This window comes from Patagioenas fasciata, chromosome 1 (genome assembly GCF_037038585.1).
Source record: "Patagioenas fasciata isolate bPatFas1 chromosome 1, bPatFas1.hap1, whole genome shotgun sequence".
Taxonomy (NCBI): Eukaryota; Metazoa; Chordata; class Aves; order Columbiformes; family Columbidae; genus Patagioenas; species Patagioenas fasciata.
Genome location: NC_092520.1, coordinates 15,650,470 through 15,672,620, shown reverse-complemented (window position 1 = coordinate 15,672,620; position 22,151 = coordinate 15,650,470). Strand labels below are relative to the sequence as shown.

Sequence of the window (22,151 nt, the reverse complement as noted above, 5' to 3'; positions counted from 1 at the left end):
CACACACACACATATATATATCTCTACACATATATATATATATAAATGTAAAAAGAGAATGTAAAACTCTTACCATTGGAAAATATTGCCCCTTGTGGGAAAGACAGCTCATGACTGTGCTCAGCCTTACAGGAATACATGGCTTTTGCTTGCCTGAAATAAAAAAAAAAACCATACAGGCTTGCGATAAATGAGATAGCAAGGAAAAACATATAAAGAAATGAAATTAAAACTTGGGAAGTGTCGGAACAATCAGTTGCACAAATACAAGATGGTAATGACTAGTTACACAGCAAGTCAGAGGAGTATTGTTACGGCAGATAATAACTCCAAGCTTACTGGAGTTAACAAGCATGTTATTGCAGGAAAGAGACCAACATCCTACTTAGACATTTAAACAGGAATATGATTTAAAACTTTTAAAATCCTTCTTTCATTCTCGTTAAAGTTGTCATTCAAATGATTACTGAACCAGAGCTTATTGCTTGAAGCGATTGATGGATGGCCTGGAGACAAATCAAAAGTGATCACTAAATGTCTAAAAACACGTCTTGTGAGTTAAATTGGGTGTCTGGGGTGGGCTTCAGCTTCTCCCACCTAAAATTAGATGTCTGTAAGTAACCTCTGTGTCACTTCCACTGACCATTCCAGCCTGGTTTCTGCTATGGTCACCTACCTGAGAGTGCAACAAATGGCTCTCGCCAGGTTCCACTGCCTGCAGTGAAACCTTCAATTAAATATTTCCTTATATAATACCTGAAATGAAGACACCTACAGGCAGACAGCTCAGCTAAGTTTATGTGTCTCAATCTGTAGCTGGAAAACCTCACTATGATTTAGAATAGTGAAGCACTGGAACTGCCAAGAACCGGAGGTTCCCGAACTGAAGAATTCTCACTGCTAAAAAATTATTAAGAAAAACCCACAAAACAATAAAAAAAGCCACTTCACAGGTATCTGTAAAAGAACTACAGGTAGCTATATAATGATCATTTCCCAGAGAAGGAGGACAGATTAGGTGAGCTTTTGATATGGCTTCCAGCACTTTGATTCTGCAAAGTACAAAATGAGGAACTGAATATGGAGATGGAAATTAGGAGTTGTCTCCAGATTCCTGTGCTTCATCTAATACCTTTCCTTCAATTTATACAGGCAAAGCAATTTTTATACGATCCACCAGTTTTATGAGTTTCTTAAAACTTATTGGAAACTCACATAATAACAAGTGAAGATGAACTTGATTAATTTCACCTTTGTGCGGGGCGCTACTGACTCAACTTTCCTTCTAGTCAGCACTTATCTCAATGACCCAGTATGTGACCTATGGTGAAATTTAAAATTTCTAGCATATTTTCTGAGAGGGTGTAACTGCAAGTGACATGTAATCTATTTTGTATTTCCTCCCAAACTAGTGAGATAACAGTCATAAATTAGATTAATAATAGTGCCACATCATAAGCATTAGCTTAAGAGGTCTATTTGATTCTGTGTACTGTCAATGGGGTCGTGGCACTTCACCTTTTGAGCTCCACAGCCCCCTGATGAGGTTAATCAGGGACAGAATTCCAAAAGGGAGCGGAGTGTCCTTCTGTCCTGGCCTCTCTTTTTAAAAGAGTATGAGTGGAGGGACCTACTCCCAAGTTTGTGTGTGTGAGCTTTCCAGAAATGATCTCTTCCTTCGAAGAAAAAGCTCTAAAGCTGATTTATGACTAGACCAAGTGATGTATTTTGCCTTCATCTTAAGTGAACAACTGACTCATCAAGGGTTTGCCTCTCAGGCTGAGATTTCCGGAAGAGGTTAAGAATTTTGAGCACCTTATTTTCAGGATGCTGAAAACATTTCTAACTCTCAATACCATCATTCTGGACTCATCCCCACTGCTGACTAGCACAACATGAGCACCAGGCCCCTGTTTGTCTACTTTGCTTCACTGTTAGCTTGTTTTCTGGCTGGTGTAGACTGCTCTGTTTAGCATTTTTCCAAGACAACTCCCTGGTGCCGAGTGTCATGAAGAACTTGCCCTCTACAGTCAACAAGACAGGTGTGAAGTTTCATTACGGTACATAATACATACAAATGTATACATAATAATCTACATAATATATACTAAAATATACAGAGGGAGATTAGATGACTTCACTGAAGTTTACATATAAACTAGAACTGAATTCTTTAATGTCAAGATCCTTTTTCATCAAAGTCAATACAACAAAGAGCACTACAGATGTTGTAATTATACTGACCCAGATCGGTAACAGTCTTACAAAACAGCTTTTTCCTGTGTGGCATAATCATGGATTTTACACATATAAAACAGGAGATTAACTGTTAGTAATTATTATAGTTGCAATGAATATAGGATATTTTGTAATTCATTTACTAAAGTACAGGGATGATTTTGAATCTGATTTTACTAAGTGGCATGACTATCAAGCCAGTTTCCCATGTTAAGCATGGGACACATGAGTAATACTGTGATAAAAGACATTTAAGACAACAATAAAACAGAACAGCAATACTCAAATGTGAGGTAGAATTATTTAAGTTATTCTTGAGTGTTGGTTTTTAGTGGCCTTAGAAAAAGGAAATAAAAAAATAAATGCCATTTTCTCCTATATTCTTTTATGTCTACTAAATTTTTCTGTTTTCAGCTTTTATTTTTACATGATCCAAGTATGTTTACCTTAAAAGTAAAAAGAAGATATGAAAACATGGACTCAAACTTGCTCAGCTCTGGCAAGAGAAAGCTTCCCAGCGTTTGACATTTAGACAGACACACAAACACAGGGTACAAAGACATCAGTCTCTCAAAAGCTCGTGAATTACAGGATTCTTTCCATCACCTGTCTCCTGACACAGAGTAATTACATCTCAATGTTATCCACAAACTGCGTGTGATGGTATAATGAGAGACAGATTCTATGAATATTTACTCATAATTCTGGAGCAATTTTCAAGCCTCTGGTTATTGCCTCCAAAGTTTGATTACTTAGGTTCTCATATTAGTTATTAGTCACTTCAACCTATCCAGCTAGAAGCGTTAGCAATGAAAAGGGCTTCCACGTTCTTGGGCTTTTTTTTTTGTGTGTGCAATTATGAAAGTGGACATTCTTACTTATGGTGTTTGTGAAAAGGCATGTGATAACATCACCATCATCTATTACGGTTCTCTTAAGGTGATGCTAGTAATCTGAGAAGAGTGTGATTTATGTTGTTTTTCTTTTTTCCATGACTTTACTGGATGGACTTCAGATAAGGAAAAAAAAAAAAAAAAGCATTTTCCCTTTTCCTACTTTTTATTACATTTCTTTTCAGCCTATAACAATAAACTTATACTAGCAAAGGGTCAGTACTCATCAGATCATAAACTATTTTTCTTGACAACATGCAGTCAACAACACCTGAGGCCCCCTTTCATAATAGTAGTAATAATAATAGTCATAAATAAGCTTTAAAACTATGCTCATGCCCTAATGAGTTTTCAGTCTAGCAAGACAAACACAGAAGCCAGAAGAGTAACGAATGAGGGAAAACACATGAATCTCTCAGATGACTCATTTGTTGATATTATCCTAGAGGGAGAAGAAAGGTCTGTAGACTCCTGGAGATGGCAGACTTACAGACAAGCTGGGCCAAGCAGAAAACACTGGGCTGGGGAAGACATTCCAGGTGCTTAAGGAAATGCAAAATATAGCATGAAAACAACACCAGAAGAATGACTAGGAAAGGATATTTAACCAGATGGTTGGGCGGGGAACATGGGTCTATAGGGCTCCACACTGTCAGCCTGCTCCTGCTGAAGTCCCAGCCCAGCACCCAGAGATCCTGCTGCTGAGCCAGAACTGTTCACTGCCACCAGCTCTTCCTTCTAGGTATTATTTTCTAATGAAAAGCCTTATTCTTATGATACAGTTTTTCACTTTATGTGAGAAATTAATTGACCTTCTGTGTATCTCTCAATCAAAGTCAAGAAAGCAAAGTCAGGGATTACATGTTCATGCATTTTTGTGCAGAAGCTGCAGTAAGAGACCTCAGGCCTTACTAAGGCTGCTGGATAACTGCAATATTTGTGAAAGCAGTAAAAAAACTCCTTCACCTCTTTCAAGTGCATACCAGGTTAGCAATAGGGATTGGTCTCCGTGTACACAGTAGCTTAATACCACAGTCTGGGAGATGGATGATTAATAAACTTGAAGTAATCGGGGAAGAAATGGGATGACTGTAAAGTCAAAGTAATTATGGAATTGGAAAAAGAGCCCAGGCTGGACAGGGCACAAGATTTTGGTCTTTCCTGTATAATGCTAAAACATGTACTGTGGCCCTTCATTCTCTTTCTGCCAAAAATCTGTTCAAACTGGTAGCACTATGGGGGTACGTACTCAAGTGTACAATGAGAGAAAACAGACAGGTCAAACAGTGTCCCAGCATTAAATAAAGACAGGGGACACACACTCATAATAGAGATATCGCATTATACAAAGTCAGAAAGCAGGGTTGAAAAGACTACTTGGAGAAGGAGTTAAGAAAGACCAGGCCACTGTGGTGGTAAAGCACTGAGTACAAAACTATCTGCTGTAATACAGATGAGAATGTGAGACTGCAAAGCCATATAGATACTTCTGATCTGCCTGCTGTACAAATGACCACAACAGGCAACAGATGCTTCAAGTAAGAATTAAGCTACTTAGATACTATAATGCATAGGTAAGCAGTAGCTTAAAACCTCAGAACTGGTTACTTCTAGCAGGGTAAATTACCCCTGCACACAGTTCACTATCTTGGTTTGAGCATTTCTGGTATCAAACCAGACACATTAAAAATAGTTTCTCTGTCTCACAAGGCCTTTCTACCAGGTGGATCACAGTGTAATTACCTTGATTTCTACATACTTCAGAGCAAAAAAAGACTACCCAAAGGTTTTAAATCAGCCTTCATGTTCATAAGATGCATGAGAGGTAAATAAAAGCTGGCTCTGAATTGTAAAATCTTACTCAGACTTGAGCAGCACTGTAAGAACAGTTGAGCTACTTCTTATTTCTTCCTCATTTTGCCTGCTGACCTCTCGTTTTCCATTCTCCTCGTTACTGTTGCTCTTCTGCTTTCTCAGGAAAGCTGAAGTAGAGGAGCTAATAAGCCTTTCAGCGTTTTTGGCTTTGTTATCTGCTCTCCATATCCATTATCAAACTGCTACATTTTTCCTTTGACACATTTTTGCTTCTTACATGCTTTTTATATACAGATAGAGGTGGCACAGGCTCTGAGGGAACAACAGGGGAGAGTTTACAAGAAGGGAGCAATACAAAATAAGAGAAGGAGCAGCAGTGGAGGTGAAACGATGCAGAACTGCTAAAGCAGACATTGCTCGCAGCTTAGGGCACTGGCTTAAGAACATTGCAGTCTCTTCATTTATTCTTTTCTTCTTTAAATTAATGCCCTGCTGTTTCCATCTCCCTTTCCCCCCGCCACCCTCTTTTTCAGTCACCTTACAGTTCATGCACTACAAAAAACAAGAACAGCCTTGATTCATGTAAACTGCTTCTCTCAAACAAAATCAGTGTGCCTGTGCAGGTTCAGCTTTCTCTTCCTCATCCCTGCTAGATCCGTCAGAGAGGACACTCACATTCCACTGCCCCACATCTCGGCACATGCTGACATCTTCATTTAGTGTTACTTTAGATTACTACTTTTGGATTTGTGGATTAACAATGACTTTATTTTCTTTTTGATCTACGGCTTGACATTTCCATTAAGCTTGACAGTTCCTGGTATCAATGGATGGATGTGATGGATGAAAAGATATGTTCTGTCTCAAAGAACTTGAAATGCAGAGATCGTGAAAAGAGAGACAAACTTTTCTGCATATCCATTTATTTGACTATCTGCCTTACTTTACTATGTATGGAAGATACTTTTTCCTCAATAAACACTCCTCAAAACATCCTAGCTTAATCTAAGAAAGAATCAAACCCACCAAATCGATGCCTGCAATTGTAAAGAAAATGTAAATATTTCCTTCTGCACACTACTGAGAAGAAAGGGCAACAGTTTCTTCAGACAGATACTGAGGCAGGGAAGGTGTGATGAGAAAGACAGGAATCCTGATCAGCTTAATTCTGAACTTCCTAAAGCAGCTGTTACTCAGGACTTGCCTGCATGAGCAAACTACCATAAACTAGCACGTTTGCAACTCTGCTGAATGCATGTATATACAAACAGCTGTATGGAATAAATACAGCACCCTCATCCTAATTCAAATCCTGTTAATTGACTCGTGTAGCTCTGTCCTTAGGCAGATCACTAACCTGAGCATCTCTCACTGCAATTCCCCCAGGTGACAGACTAGCTAGACAGGCTGGTATTCTCTATTAGATTTATTTTCTTCTGGAGAAATGGTGAGTTTAACAAACCACAAAAATTTTGCATGCCACACGATGCTGTCCAAAAGACACAGAAAAAATCTCCAACACTTCTATTTCAGTCTTTGAAGCCAGCAAAACAGAAGGGATTTTACAAACTGTTAACACTTACCGTCCTGAAGAAACTTGTTTAAGTGAACCAGCACTTTCAAACAACTGGGCTCTTGCAGCCACTCTGAAAATAAAGCATCACATTGCTTTATACCATTAATAAAACACACAGACTAACTTCACTTGTAATCATCTAAAGTCACGGACACATTTAAAAAGATCATTTTAATTATTCACTCAGAGAAACAGAGGAAATTCAAAAGTTGAATTTAAGTCCCTATTCAGCAGAATTCTTGAGGGCATAACCTAACTGGGGCCTGACATCCACATGCTCTAGTGCCTTACTGAATCATCAAGGGAAATCTCAACACCCTATATTTAAAATTGTAGTCATGGATGGTAAATACATACATTGGAAGTGTTTTTACTGCCAGTCTGTCTCTATCAGGCTGTGCAAGATTCTCTGTTTAAGACATGGCAGTCTGTGAAATTACTACAGTGATCCCTTCCAGTTTAAAAAGTGGAGAGGCTGAATGGAATCCTGCAGTATTTGGAGACTTCTTGGTGTTCTGTAGCTCATGACATCACTTGTTCTTGGGGACAGAGAAATTCTGGTCAAAGTCAGGATTGTAGCAGAGGTCTTTTGACTCTTAAGTTTGTGCAAAAAGCACTGAGAAACGTTGCTACACCAAATCTCAACAAGCTTTATTACTTAGAACTATCCTCCTCTCAACATAAAAAACCTCAACAGCCAGAAGAACCAAAAATACCAACTATTTCACATTCATCAAACAAAGAAATTGGAGAGCAAAAGGTTTTTTTTGGACTTAGACAAGTAAGATCTAATGATTTTCTTGACATAACAGCATGGACAGTAAGTAGCATTTATGCTCCTTGAAACATTAAATTCCAGAAGAACCAGAGATAATAATTCTAACTACTTTCCAAAGATACATTTCTTCAATACAGACCTTATCTGCAGTTTAATAAAACCAATGGGAGTCTTTCAACTGACTTCAACAGACTTTGTGCCGTGTCTCCTTTTTTTACAACTTTAATGAAGCTAGATAAATAATCCACAAATACAGAAATATTCAAATAAAGTATTCATGGATGCTTTTTCAGCTACCTGTGTAGCTCCCTACAATCACTTTAGAGTAGACAATACTGTAACAACACAAATCTCCAATGAGCCTTGATGACTTACACAGATCCTGGTCTTTGATAGCCATTACTTGATGCGGTATCTAATCTTAATCTCCTGCACATTTTGGGAGGCAAATCAGGGTTTGGTGGAGCCTTTGGTGTATCTTTGGTATCTGTTGAAGATAAGCTCTGTATAGATCCACTGCAGCTTTTGTTACCTAAAGAAAACAACCACATTGTAGGGAATTAAAGCTAATTTGAAGTTGTTTCACAACATGTAATATGCAAAGCAAAGTCGTGGGGGTCTTTTGGGTTGTTTTTGGTGTGGGTTTTTTGTTGTTGTTGTCGCTGGTTTGTTGTTGTTGTTGTTTTTGTTTTGTTTTGCTTTAGAGAACAAAAATACGTGAAATACTTACTAAGACATAGAAGAAACAGCCTTTCAGGGAGAAAGCCAGGAGAAAAGAACCAACAGCAAGAATGAAGAAATTACATTAAATTTTTGAAGGCTAAAAAATTACACTGCACTTATATGGCTAAATGGTACATGCTTTAAAAAGTGACAATAAACCAAACATTTATAAAATAGTGCACTGCACAGAATTGTAGAAAAAAAAAGCATGTTGGAAGGGATCTCAGGAAGTCATCTAAACTCCTGCTTAAAGCAGCATCTACTATCAAATCAGACCACATGATTTGTAAGAATTAATATTTCAGTATCCACAGGAGCTTCACGCAGTTTAAAAACAAATACGTAGGAATTAATGATTATGAGGTGCCTAAAACAATTACTACTGTAACTTGATAAAACAAGTCCTGCATCCAGCTCTGGAGCCCTCAGTACAGGACACACATGGACCTGTTGGAGATGGGCCAGAGGAGCCACAAAATGATGAGAGGGTGGAACAGCTCTGCTGTGAGGACAGTCTGGGAGAGTTGGGGGTGTTCAGCCTGGAGAAGGCTCCGGGAAGACCTTATTGCAGCTTTTCGGTACTTAAAAGGGGCCTGTAAAAGAGATGGGGACAGACTTTTTAGCAGGGCCTGTGGTGACAGGACAAGGGGTGATGGTTTTAAACTAAAGGAGAGGAGATTCAGACTAGACATGAGGAAGAAATTTTTTACATATTGCCCATGTTCCCCAGAAAGGTGGTGGATGCCCCATCCCTGGAGACATTCAAGGCCAGGCTGGATGGGGCTCTGAGCAACCTGATCCCGTTGAAGATGTCCCTGCTCATTGCAGGGGGTAATTGGACTAGATGAGATTTGAAGGTCCCTTCCAATCCCAACTATTCTGTGATTCTATGATAAATCTATAGCTGTACAGACTGTATTGCACACAAAAAAGTCCTTCTACTGAATACAAGGCATGGCCACGTGTCCTGTAAGCTGACCAATCTGTGGACTACTGCCCTGTTTGCATATACATTCTGTGAGACAAGAACTGCATCTACTTCTGTGTTTCTTTATTCCCAAGAAAAACAGATGCTTAATAATGTTCCAAAAGCTGTCAGAATAAAAAGAGATTCCAAAATATAAAACCAATTACTATATTACTACTATTGTTATTCTACAGTATTATCCTATATTATGATTTTTTGCTAATGATAATTATTATTCTACATTACTAATACTGTTAGTATAACACTAATTCATATCTAGAAGTCAGGAAAAAGCTTGTACACTCCACGGGCCACAAAGGAGAGAGAACTTTCTTAAACTTTTAATATGTGGTTTTGCACGTAACCACATATTTACCCTACCTGCACTTGTATTACTCATTGACAGCTCAGTGGCAAACTCGGCACTAGCACTCAGTCCACTGGAGCTCCTTGTTTCAGTGCTGACTGTTACTCTTCATAATCCAAAACAGTGAAAATACCCTGATTTCAACAAGGCGTTCCTTTTAAAGTAATTTCCGCATAGCTGTCAATACAGCGCAATATCACCTCTTGTACTCGCAGGGGTACAGTAAGGGTTCACAGGCATTCCAGCTAATTCAACAGAAATGTCTAAATTAAGAAGCCATATTTTTAAGCTTCTCTGTCTACTGGCTTATTTGGAGCACAGCCTCAAGTTTAGGTGCTCTGAGAGTGTTTTTTGAAGCATCATCCTTCTTTGACTGAACAGGAAGATTTACATCCTAATTTGTGCAATTAAATTGAATTCCTAAGGTTGGATTTGTAAACTTGTGGTTGTTCTTGCACATCACGTCCATACACAGCCATAATCTTGTGTTCAAGCTAATCTACTTGCTGTACTGGATTACGAACCATGCAAGTAGGGCAGAATGAAGCAGTCATTCCCTCAGCAGGTTTTCAGATATACATTTCATGCCAGGGATTACCATTTTATCCCATCTGTCCAGTCCTATCTCAACTAAAGGCATGGACTGTAAAATCCATAACTAAAAAAAAAACCAAACCCAAACAAACTAAAAACCCCACACCTTTCCTTCAATCTCCTATTTCAATCACCTGAAGAGATGCAATGGTCAAAAAAAAAAAAGGCAGGCACATTGAAAAGGAGTGAAAAAACTGTTACTTACTAGATAAGTTAAGCCTAGTGCTTTTTAAATCTGAATGCTACATTTGATCAGTATCAATCACGTTGCAACACATCATTCCTTTGACACAGTGATAAACCATAGCTGCCAACTCTTATAAATAAGCAATCTCCTTACAAGTCAGTGGTCTAGCTGAGGTGCAGCAAGATAGAGCACTCAAAATTCCAGAAACACGTTGTGAGGTGAGGTGGACTGCAAACTGGCTGAAGGGAAGAAGCCAGAGAGTCATGGTCAATGGGGCAGAGTCCAGTTGGAGGCCTGTATCTAGTGGAGTGCCTCAGGGGTCAGTACTGGGACCAATATTATTCAATATATTCATCAATAATTTGGATGAGGGAATAGAGTGTACTATCAGCAAGTTTGCTGATGATACCAAGCTGGGAGGAGTGGCTGACACGCCAGAAGGCTGTGCTGCCATCCAGAGACCTGGACAGGCTGGAGAGTTGGGCAGGGAAAAATTTAATGGAATATAACAAGGGAAAGTGTAGAGTCCTGCATCTGGGTAGGAACAACCCCAGGTTCCAGTACAAGTTGGGGAATGACCTATTAGAGAGCAGCGTAGGGGAAAGGGACGTGGGGGTCCTGGTGGACAGCAGGATGACCATGAGCCAGCACTGTGCCCTTGTGGCCAGGAAGGCCAATGGCATCCTCAGGTGTATTAGAAGGGGGGTAGTTAGTAGATCGAGAGAGGTTCTCCTTCCCCTCTACTCTGCCCTGGTGAGACCATACCTGGAATATTGTGTCCAGTTCTGGGCCACTCAGTGCAAGAAGGACAGGGAACTGCTGGAGAGAGTCCAGTGCAGGGCAACAAAGAGGATGAAGGGAGTGGAACATCTGCCTTATGATGAAAGGCTGAGGGAGCTGGGTCTGTTTAGCTTGGAGAGGAGGGGACTGAGGGGTGACCTCATTAATGTTTACACATACATAAAGGGTGAGTGTCGTAAGGATGGAGCCAGGCTCTTCTCGGTGACAACCAATGATAGGACAAGGGGTAATGGGTTTAAACTGGAACACAAAAGGTTCCACTTAAATTTGAGAAGAAACTTCTTCTCAGTGAGGGTGACAGAGCACTGGAACAGGCTGCCCAGGGAAGTCGTGGAGTCTCCTTCTCTGAAGACATTCAAACCCGCCTGGACACATTCTTGTGTAACCTCATCTGGGTGTTCCTGCTCCAGCAGGGGGATTGGACTGGATGATCTTTCGAGCTTCCTTCCAATCCCTAACATTCTGTGATATTTTAAGCTGTGTGAACTGCACAGGTAACAATCAACGGAAATATGTCAGAAGCAGTTTGAAAATTGAAAGAACATGCCACAAAATTTGAAAAATAAATATCAATACATATCGTTAGCTTTCAGATGCAGCTCTTATCTTCCGATACCTCACAGTAAACACCGGTGTCCTAAAAGACCCTGGAAATTACCTTCAGCTGATGGAATTGACCTGAGGGAAGATGCTGAAGACCTTTTCAGCCCAGACAGACTGTAAGAACTCTTTTTGGTCAGGTCTGCTGGTGGTGAGGCGTTCTCTGGCCCAGTGACAGAAGCTACACTTTGGCAGTCTGACTCCACATCTGTTCTGGTTGCATCCTCCTTTGATGAGGATTCTGGACTCGTAGTCCAGAGGCCTGAACTCTTCTGGCCGTTAGAAGAAGGGGGAGAGGCAATCCATGGAATCCCTCCTGATTTCTCCCTGGGCTGCGAGGGCGTGCATTTGGCGGTGCTGTTCTGCTCAGAGGAGTGAGAAGAGAGAGACTCGATGCTGCCCATGGGAGTGCTGTCTGGGCTGCTGCTGTACGAGTCACCTAGGGAGGAGAGAGGGGAGGGGAACACAGGGAAACAAAAAAAATAATTACATTTTATAATCATACGCATTTTCCTCATGCCACATCTATCCCCTTGTACTTTACTTGTCATCAAATTCATTAATCTGTGGTTTCAGAGGCAGTGATTCTTAAGACAAAATATCTATTTAATTACTCTAAGCTTCACACATATTCCTATCTTTAACCTGGAAGAGCTGCATTTTGTGGATATTTCTTTAGAGTTGTTGAACATAATGGGCTACAGGTTAAACTATTTTGCATAAAGTTTACATTTTCAAAGAACTGCTTGCAATATAGATACCCTTGGGAAAAACAAGTTACAGTGTCTTTCTGGTGAGCCTCTTGCTGGATTTCCACAATAAGGCAAATGTGATACTTGTCACATTTACGTTCTTAAATGTAGGATTGTATGGCCTGCAGGCACAAGAATTAAATTTTACTTTGGCTACTAAGCTGCTGAGGATCTCCGCAGTCTAACACTAGTCCATTAGTCTGTCTATAGATATCCTGCTTTCTGAATTGTCATAACTGTTATAAAACACCTATCCTGCAGAAGAACAACTCATTCCTTACAACTTAAATATTTGATGAATGTCCTTAATTCGACATGATAGAGCTGCTTTTGCCTCCGTATGTATCAATATCCTTGGCAACAAGTGACCACAACTACACACAATACTACAGATAAGGTCACAAATACCAGGGCCTTGCACAGTGGATCTGACAACAGCAGTGCCACTGGTACAATAATCCGAAATATTCTGCTCATTTCTGGCCAGAATTCTGGTATCCCAAGTAGACTGTCCCCATCCTGCCCCTGCACAGACCATTAGTCCCTTGAAAACTACAAGACTGGCTGAAGCCTGAATTTGTCAGATACATTTTCTATCATTCCCTACTGTTTGAAACCTAGATCTCATTTTGCATACCATGCAGGATTCCTTAATTTCCTGCAATACAGTTAAGTGTCCGTGCTTTTAAATGATGACTTGAAACCATCTAGTACTTCTAGTACTTCAGAATCTGCTATTGCCAGAAGCCAAGGCTCTCTCTTGCCAGTTTCTGGCCACACCTGGAGATATTTGGCAAGAAGAACACTGCTGCTTGTGCTGCTGCCTTCCAGACACAAGTGAGATCTTTACTGAAGCTTGTACAGCTGAGCTGGACCTAAGAAGCAAAGTCCAAGTGGAGAGCACGTGGGTCAGACCTAGTTTCAATCCAGCCACCAGCACAAGATGCATGTGAATGCAGAAGTGCAAGCTTGCACACGCTCTGCAAAAAGCTTGCACAGAAATACCCCTTTTTAATGCTGGCATCCATTTATTGCAGTCACACTGTGAAAACCAGTTGAAACTTGCCCAGCTGCTCGTTTGGTGAACGTAACTGATAGTTCCTCTGTAACTTCTCACTGGGGATCCCAAGCCATTCACACTGGCAATTGATCTGTAGGCAGCTAATTGCTCTCATTTAAACTCTCACTGGCAGGAATCATGTGATATAAACCTATGGAAAATGCAGCACCTGTGTAAGAGTATACTGCAGATAAATTTCCTAACACTGCACACTTAAGAATTACAGCTGATTCTCAAGAACAGATGTACCTTAATTGTGGATTAATTTGCTATACCAGTTTCATGTAAATCTCTTTGAGGAACCAAGGGACACAGAAGTTCTTTTGGAAGTAAGTCTGCTGCAGTAGTGGAACTCTGAACAACTCAATCTTTGTTACAATTTCAATACTTCTCAGTGGTACAGCCAGTAAGTAAAAAAGTGATGGCCCACTAGATGAAAATGAATGAAGTGAAACTTTATAATAGTCACATTTACATAATAATGAATAAGCATTCTAAGAAGCGACTAATCACACACGTACTCCCTGCTGTTAAACAGTAAGCCATATGATAAGTATACCGTTTCTCCCCAAAGTATTAGAGTTTGCTTCTATTCCAGAAAAAAACTAAACATTTCAGTGGTTTTGGCAAACCTAGGCAGTGGCTCACTTTGAACCAATGACCACAGTTTCATGAATGTGAAAAAAGCCAAGTAATGGTTTTGATCTCCTCACCTTGACTAAATTACATGTGTTACAGGGAAAAGATTCTATATACAGTTTCCCAACCTCAATAATCATCTTACAAGCAAATGAGGTGAACTTCATGTAATGAACTCCGCAGAGTCTCAAAGCAGACTATATTTAGATTAGAATATAAAGTTCACTATAAAAGATTTTGGAACATGGTTTGCAATACAAGACTTGCCTAAAACCAAACATCCTTCCTCGCCTGAGAGAAGCACGGAATGCAGTCATCCAGCAGTGTGGCTGTGACTCACAGGGGTGAACAAGCTGAGAAATTCCCATATGTCAGGCTTGTAATTATTGGAATACAATGCTTCTTGGATATTATTCAGGAAAGTTAAAGACGAGACACTGAAAAGGAAGACACTGAGTCAACAAGGACAAACTTACTGTCAGGATCTGCTAGACATGGTGTGTATCTTCCTTTGGGTTTACGTGAACCTGTGGAGAGACAAATTGCTCTTGTCCTTCTTGAACCTGATCGGGACTGAGGTTGGGGAAGAGGAATATTGGGGTCTGGCGCTGTGTGAAATATCTGCATGATCAAAAAAAAAGGGGGAGGGGGGATAAGTAAATGTCATAAATAATAGAAGTATTCTTCCACTCCCGTTGTTAATCCACATATTCCTCACCACAGCTCCACAAATTAATGCTGTGATGGTCTGACACATGCAAGAGTGAATTCACAGAATATAAACTTTGCTCTGATCTCATTTTACAATCCAAGAACCACAATACTGAGCTGTGCTTAAAATTTATACTAATTATATTAAAATATTTGTTTAAATGGTTTTATTTTCTAGCCCTTATTAAGTGCTTAACAGTCTAAACTGTGAAATGTACATTAGGTCCTTACAACTTCATTACTGCAGAAAATTCTAACATTTTTTGGGTATCTGACTATTGTACTTGTGACACAGGTAGGTACACATGAGGTTTTAAAGAACTCTATGCTGATAAGAATGGCCAGCCCACCAGCAAGGACAATACAGAAAGTCCAGTAATTTGGGTGACTTCCATTTGTATCACTTGTTCTGCAATACCCAAGACACATGCAGTAGAAGTCTTGAAAGACCCTAAAAACTCTCCTGGATACTTCTAGTAAAAATGATAATTGCCTTGGAGGATGACCCAAGCAAAAGATATAACCAAAATATTTGTGTGTTTTTCTCCCAGATGTCCTTTCTCACCTATTCCTCCTAGTGCAGGTTGTAAACTCAACTGAGTATCTATTATGGCATTCTGCAGAAGGAGGTGGAATTAGTTCTGTGGAATGGGGAAGAGGTTTTACAAGGACTGCCTACTCTGTTAAACTGCTGAAGGAATCCGAAGTGTCCAGTCTCCATACTGCAGAGAGGGCCAAGTGTCACAGGTTAATACTATGCAATGCCAGAACACAACTCTGCAATGATTTCTGGATCCCCATTCAATTGGGCACTCTCAGAAGAGGATGAAGTTAACAATGAAAATATACCTCTATGCCACTCAAAGAGTACAAGAAAGCAAATATACTGCTATGGGAGAAAATACTGCATGTCTTGAGATGCTCTTCAAGTACATTAATACTGTATTAGGTATTAGTGAGGAGCACATCAATATAAAAATAGAGACAGAAACAAAGTAAGGGTGATTCTGGTTGTAGCCATGGTCTTTGTATTGAAAGAGCTTGTAAATTTCTGGAGTGGAAATTCAGTGTTGGAAACACATACTACTGGGGTTACAGGCAAGGAGGCTACCAGTTACCACACCAATTTTGAGGAGTCCCTATGAAACATAACTGGTGATAACAAGCAGTACTGTCAGTACTTACTGACCAACTAGTGCAGGGGATCCTGGTGTTGATTGGGAACTGCCCCTTAGCTGAGTAACATGAAATGTAACAACCCCAAAGTCTTTTCACTTTGTTTTGTTAGTCATCAGAGAAGGTGATATATTTCAACAAAAGATCCCCCCCTTCACCCCGTTTATTTTGAAGATCAAGTAAAGGAGGTCTGGACTGTTCTGCTGAGTTCTGAAATCGAGCAGTTTAAAATAAAACAAAATCTGAGGAGGCCTTTCAGTGAAACTGATCCCTGCAACGGTAGTGACAAAAGTGTTCAATATTTCATGGATTTTCCTTCTCAAAACATGAAACAGTTCTTATTTAATGTTCCAGGAAAGGGTTTGAGGTGGACCTTCGCTTTTACTGGTCTCTTTGGGGAAAATAAAATAGACCAGGGAGGCACAGACATGCCATTCCTCAAAGCAAAAGAAGTACCTAGAGAAGTTTGTATGTTCCAGAGTATTGAAGAACTTTTAAATCACAAGGACATGATGGACTTAAAACCTGTAACTAGGAATAAAACCTCATCTGAGATATTTTTTTCTTTTTTGCCTTTTTACTTTTGCTCTTGTACCTACGCATGTGAAAAATGACACAGGCCACAGAAATGGGGGATTGTGCTGGGGCTCCACATTGATGCTGCTCATGAAAAGAGAAATGACATCAGGTGAGGTTTCATGATGTCAGGTGGGACTAGATCTTCACTGTGCAACTGGTCTATTCCCAAAGGACAGCAATGGTCAGAAAGACTCCGACCTGGTGCACTCATCAGAGGAGAATCCGTGAATCCCAGAGTAAACCTTCATACACTGATAGGAGGAGAGAGATGGAGGAGCTGGGAGCAAAGTGATGACCTTCTCATTCTGTTTCTAGATACAAGAAGGACATGGCAATCTTCAGAAAGCAACTGATGATCCAGAGCAACTTCTTCAAAGCATGGGAGATGACCCCTCAGATCTGTACCTTGCACAGCCACAAAAGACTTGCTAGGAATACAGATCCACAGCGTGGGGTGGGAAGAAGGCATTCTTTCTATCAATGACCTTCTACAAATGCTGGTTTTCTTATTCTTAAGAACGTAAGGATGCTAACGAAAATGAGATTTTAGTTCCTCTTTATCACAAAACAGTCAGATCATATCTTTCTACCTTTTCATAATGCTCTATCAGAATTTCCACGACGATATTCTGAAACTTAATGTTCATCATAGCAGCCACAGTTTCTTCTTGGGCTCTCATCAGAGTCGGTCCAAAGATAACACCAAGGTTGGATACAGTCATTAGATTTTGCTGACTGTGCAACGATACCCTTTAAATGAACACAAACAATACGCAATTAAACTGTTGTGCTAAACTACAATTCCAACAGGCAAAAACCTGTTAACACAATTTCTTTAACAAGACCCCAAGTTCATGCCTCCCCTTTAAAAACATTTTTTAAACTTTTACTGGAGTCAAAAGATGGTGTAGTACAACTACTGTGTTTCCATTAAGGCTCCCATCCTGCAGTAATTAATGGATAATGAGTATGTCTTCCCAGAGTAAGTATTTAAGTTCCTGACACAACTGACAAGGAAAAGCAACAATCTCTGAACATCTCCACAGAGAGATCCAGACCATGTAAAGTTCAGGAGTCTTTGGGTAGGCACCCATCTCTCTCCAATGATTACATAGAAACTTAAATACTTGATGCGGGATCGACGGAAAATACCACAACAGAGGTCTACCATATATCTTGGCTTTCATGTAAAGGAAAGAAATTTAAGTTACTGAAAACACATTGCAATAGGATCTCTTTATTAATGCACTGAAAACATGCAGTCAGCGGGACCAGTGAAATAATTGTTTCTGTGGTACAGATAACACTAAACGATCATAATGACATCTTCTAGCTTTAAAATATATTAACCTTTTACTTCTGTATATTCTGTTATCACTTACTGTACTTTTTCTGTCATTTTTCTCCTTTATGTAGGATTTAAAAAGTTTTTTCAGTAATTTATCAGTTAGTAAAATGAAACCCACCAATCAGTAATCCTCAACACCCCCTTTCCCTTCTTATGAATAACATTTGCCAAGTAAAAATATATCACCGTAAGTCCTTCAAAATAACTGCCAGTCATTCCCCAATCACAGCTGCCCTATTGCCTCATGTCTGAGAAATATCATGCCAAGTAAAGATTCGATAATTGCTTTAATACTTAATTTTACTGAATCTGCTACCAAATAGAATCAGTTACTGAGGCACTTGTTCACATTTTCCTCTTCCTTCTCACTGCTATCTGCAACCATTGTCAAGCTGAGCATTTTTAGCTATTTCCCACATAATTAAAATAACCCTTGTACCTTTTAAAATTAAGAAACCTTAACATCTATAAAATATTGGCAGACTAGCAGGTATGAGCAAATTTTATCTTCTGGCTTTCTCTGATAGTCTTCATTAATCAGGTTTACGGAGACATCTGCTATGTTTTCCTTCCAATAACACTCTCAGTTGGCTTGATTTATTCTTAAAATGTTATACAAGCATTAGCAAAATTATCTATCTGATGCCAGACTTTGGTAGCAAATAACATGAGTACTATCCCCTTACAAAGATTAAAAAGGCAATACCAAAATATCAGATCTTCCCTAGGCTGCTGGGGGATTTTGTTAAGATCAGGATCAAACTCAGGTCTGGACTCACATTGTTTTCTCTCAGGTCTGACTGTTGACTGGGCACTAAGGACACACAGAATTCGTAGGACAGTAGAATTACCTTGGTACAGAGGTGACACAGACTATGCAATTACTTCTATAATGAACTAATCCTCCCTTCATATTTTGAACGGGAATGTTTTAGCATCCCATTTACATTGAGAAGCAGGAGAAATATAAGAAAGGGGTTTGTACTGGAGACAATGTGACAATAAACTGCAGGAACATAAATGCCCATCTTCCTAGGTGTTTCCTATGTTGCTTCTTTAAGTTATGCCAAAAACACTTTTCAAAATTTTACTTCAGACAGACACATTGGCAGAGATCATTATCTGGAAGCCGTATCATGAAAATAACTATCTTGTTAAAGCACTTTTTTAGCCATTTATCTAATTTTCTCTGTGACAGATCTTATGTTTGGCTTAGGTGGCTAAGGGGTGTTGGGGAAGTCCACTAGTATTCTAATGAAAATAGAATTTTGGATTAGTTAGCTCTAGGTTTCTTAGAAAAACCTAAAAAAAATAACCCTTTACAATATTACTCTGCTTTGTGCTGGACAGTAACTGTTACGGTATCTTACACAAACATTATAGTCTTACAGTGTAAGACAGAAAGTAGCCTGTGTCCTGTGGTTGGGTTTCCTTGGTTACAAACTTGGTAGCTTGGTTAATAAAAGAAATGGTGAATTTAATAACATTGTGACCAGAAAGGACTTTCCACAGAGCATTTCAAAGGCTCAATTTCTTGCAAAAAAAGAAAAAACCCAGGCCTGCAAGTGAATCATTTTGATAATCAATTTCTCTGACCTATTCCTACTGTTGCTGGGCTGTTGAACAGATACAGGCCAAGGTAATCGTGCATTTCAGGTAGCTGTGAGGCATTCATTAAGGTACAGTTCTTTCTCCTCAAAATCTCTTTTCTCTGATATATCACCAGTAAATTTTTGATACTACCAGATTGCAGACTCCTGACTTAGAAAAGTATGGTGTTATTAAATCATACCAAAGAATGACTTATTCTTTAAAGTAGACAGGTAATTTGACTACGAAAGTTTCAAAACAAAAAATGAGTTACCTATCTAAAAATAATACCAGACTTCCCATGTTTGCCTTGCTGCTGACTGAGTATATCCTCATGCAGCATCACTTCTCTGCAGGCTGCTCTTCAACATTTGCTGCTTTTGTTTGTTTGTTTTTAGAATGATTTACAGCACACAGCATCTAGATCATACTTAATTTTGCACAGTGACACAAAAGTCAAGGTATGTAGGGGTGTAAAGCCCTTAAGACCTAAACCAAGAAGAAATAATATTATCCTTGTTTTATAACTTGTAGATAAAGGTATAGTATTTTCAGCTAGACACAAAACCACACATAAAGGAAGGGAACAGCTAACAGAAACATATGGAAAGGATGTACATTTTGAAACTGGATTTTAAACAAAATAATGAAGAAACAGGACGTTGTTGTTTTGGTTTTTTTTTCTGTAGTTTCCCATTTACATGCCATTTGTTCTCTGAAAAATCTCTACACAGTGGTAGGAAAAGGATGAGGAAGGACGATAGTTAATACATTCCAGAGACTAATTTTGAATTCAGTCTCATTAGAATTGCTAGCATAAACAACAGCTGGCAAATTATTAAAGACATTAGAAGGAGTAAACTGAACATTGGAAAGAAAAGAACTGAAAGTTTTCAGTATAAAACTGTAAATTTATCAAATATATGATAGTCAAGAATTAAAGAGACCAATTAAAGAAGAGAATACTGCAGGCAAGCTTTTTGTTGGGAATGTATCTGATGTCATATTGAGAATAAAGAGGCCAGGAAAAAAGGTCAAGAAATAAATGTTTGCTGATAACTAATTTGGCCAACAAATAAGTCAATTCCTATGTGCATATATATATATATATATATGTATCTAATTTTGGGGCTTCCAGACCAGCAGCTTTTACAAAATCATTAATCCCTCACTAAATGTTTTAATTTTTTAGAGGGTTAGAAAGGGGGAGACATTACATGTTTTTAGTTAATCAAAAAACTCTGTGAGTAAGAAAGCTTGTGAAACTTGTTTTCATCTGGTTCTCCAGGTTACCCCATGTGTGACAAGATGCAAGGTCTGCCTAATCAGTTTTTGCAATGGGAGAATTCATAGCAAGTTGTTAACATGTTAGTTCTACAGGGGGCTAATGACATAAAGGGCTAAAAATAATTTGTTAGGGTTAAATGATTTCCTATCAAAGAAATTTTCAAAGTTTTCGTGTCTATAAGAGGAAGCAAAACTGCATTAGGCTCCACTGCAGACAGTTCCCTGCAGGCTGGGGCTCCAGCTGTGATCAAAAAAGCAGAATAGCTGGGATGTAACGATCAGAATGAAAACAACATGGACTTATGTCTTCTACATATCTCAGTCATGCGGGCCTTATCTGAACAACTGCTGTTTCAGTAGTCACATTCTCAGATCATTGATAAATGTACTAGAATATACAGCATCCTAAATGAGAAAGAATAATACATATTAAAAAGTATTCAGCAAATGCCAGTAAAAACTGGCCAAAGATTTACTGAAGTGATATGCAAAATTTTTTATGCAGAAACATGATCAATTATAATGTAATAAAGGCATGTAATCATAGCTATTGACATAGTCAGGGAATAAAACCTTGTCTCACGGCACATGCCAAGTGCAATTCAGTGAAGACAAGGGGTCATCAGTTCAAAGAGACGCAAAATCTTTTCAATCTGACATTTAGTTAATACCCTGACGAAACAAAGGAGATTCAAAAGTGGGTCTAGACATTTACATAGATATCAAAAATATAAATAATAATACTTCAAATTACCAAATGATACTACACTTCAGAACTGTTAGAAAAATAAGATCAAACATGAAGGCCAAGTATATTATCACATTAGTCTCCATCCATTTCTGAAACAGTGTGGGACCTTGAGTCAGATTCAAAACAGTGTTTTCTACCAACCTTAGCATAGTTTTATGCGTTTCCTAAATTTAAGTAGTGTCAATTCCAGTAGTAAATAGGAACGTGGACTAAAACATCGAATGGGTTCATTTCATAAACATAGCTTGTCATCTCAGTGGCTCTGGTGTTATTTTTTTGTTTTGCTTCTATGGTGAGTATTTTTCATCTACGTTTAGAGGAGCATTTTAGAAACAAAACGTGATATTGTTTAAGCACAGAGAATGGATTAAGCAACACTGACAAATCTAAAGCAGAAAGAATCACATCTTACAATAATATGAAAGAGAAAAAGAAAAAATAATTACTTGACCAAGTGCTTGATAAGGATGTCCAGCATCTCTCTGTTCTTCTCTGGTAACTTATGCACAAGCGCGTGTACCGCCTCAACTCTGTAGTTCTGGTCATCTGACTCTATTGAACAGGGAACAAATATTGTTGATAAATTAGAACATGTGCTTAGACACGACCACAAATGGCACCAAGGCCTGTACACTACTACACACATGCATTACAGGAAGCCTTTAAAATGATGAGGATGATTTTATTATATTTATTACAACACTGAAATATGTATTTCA

The 22,151-nt window shown here is 39.0% G+C and overlaps 1 protein-coding gene across 1 annotated transcript in view; it reads right to left on the bottom strand.

Moving 5' to 3' along the window:
* ARHGAP42 (Rho GTPase activating protein 42) overlaps positions 1–22,151 on the bottom strand; it is a 165,922-nt gene that overhangs the window by 5,541 nt on the left and 138,230 nt on the right. Inside the window, exons 17-23 of the mRNA XM_065832144.2 lie at positions 21,879–21,984; positions 17,047–17,206; positions 14,467–14,611; positions 11,598–11,978; positions 7,676–7,832; positions 6,530–6,592; positions 74–153 (exon numbers count right to left, since the gene is read on the bottom strand). Of these exons, the coding sequence (XP_065688216.1) occupies positions 74–153; positions 6,530–6,592; positions 7,676–7,832; positions 11,598–11,978; positions 14,467–14,611; positions 17,047–17,206; positions 21,879–21,984 (1,092 nt within the window). The remainder of the gene's footprint in view (positions 1–73; positions 154–6,529; positions 6,593–7,675; positions 7,833–11,597; positions 11,979–14,466; positions 14,612–17,046; positions 17,207–21,878; positions 21,985–22,151) is intronic.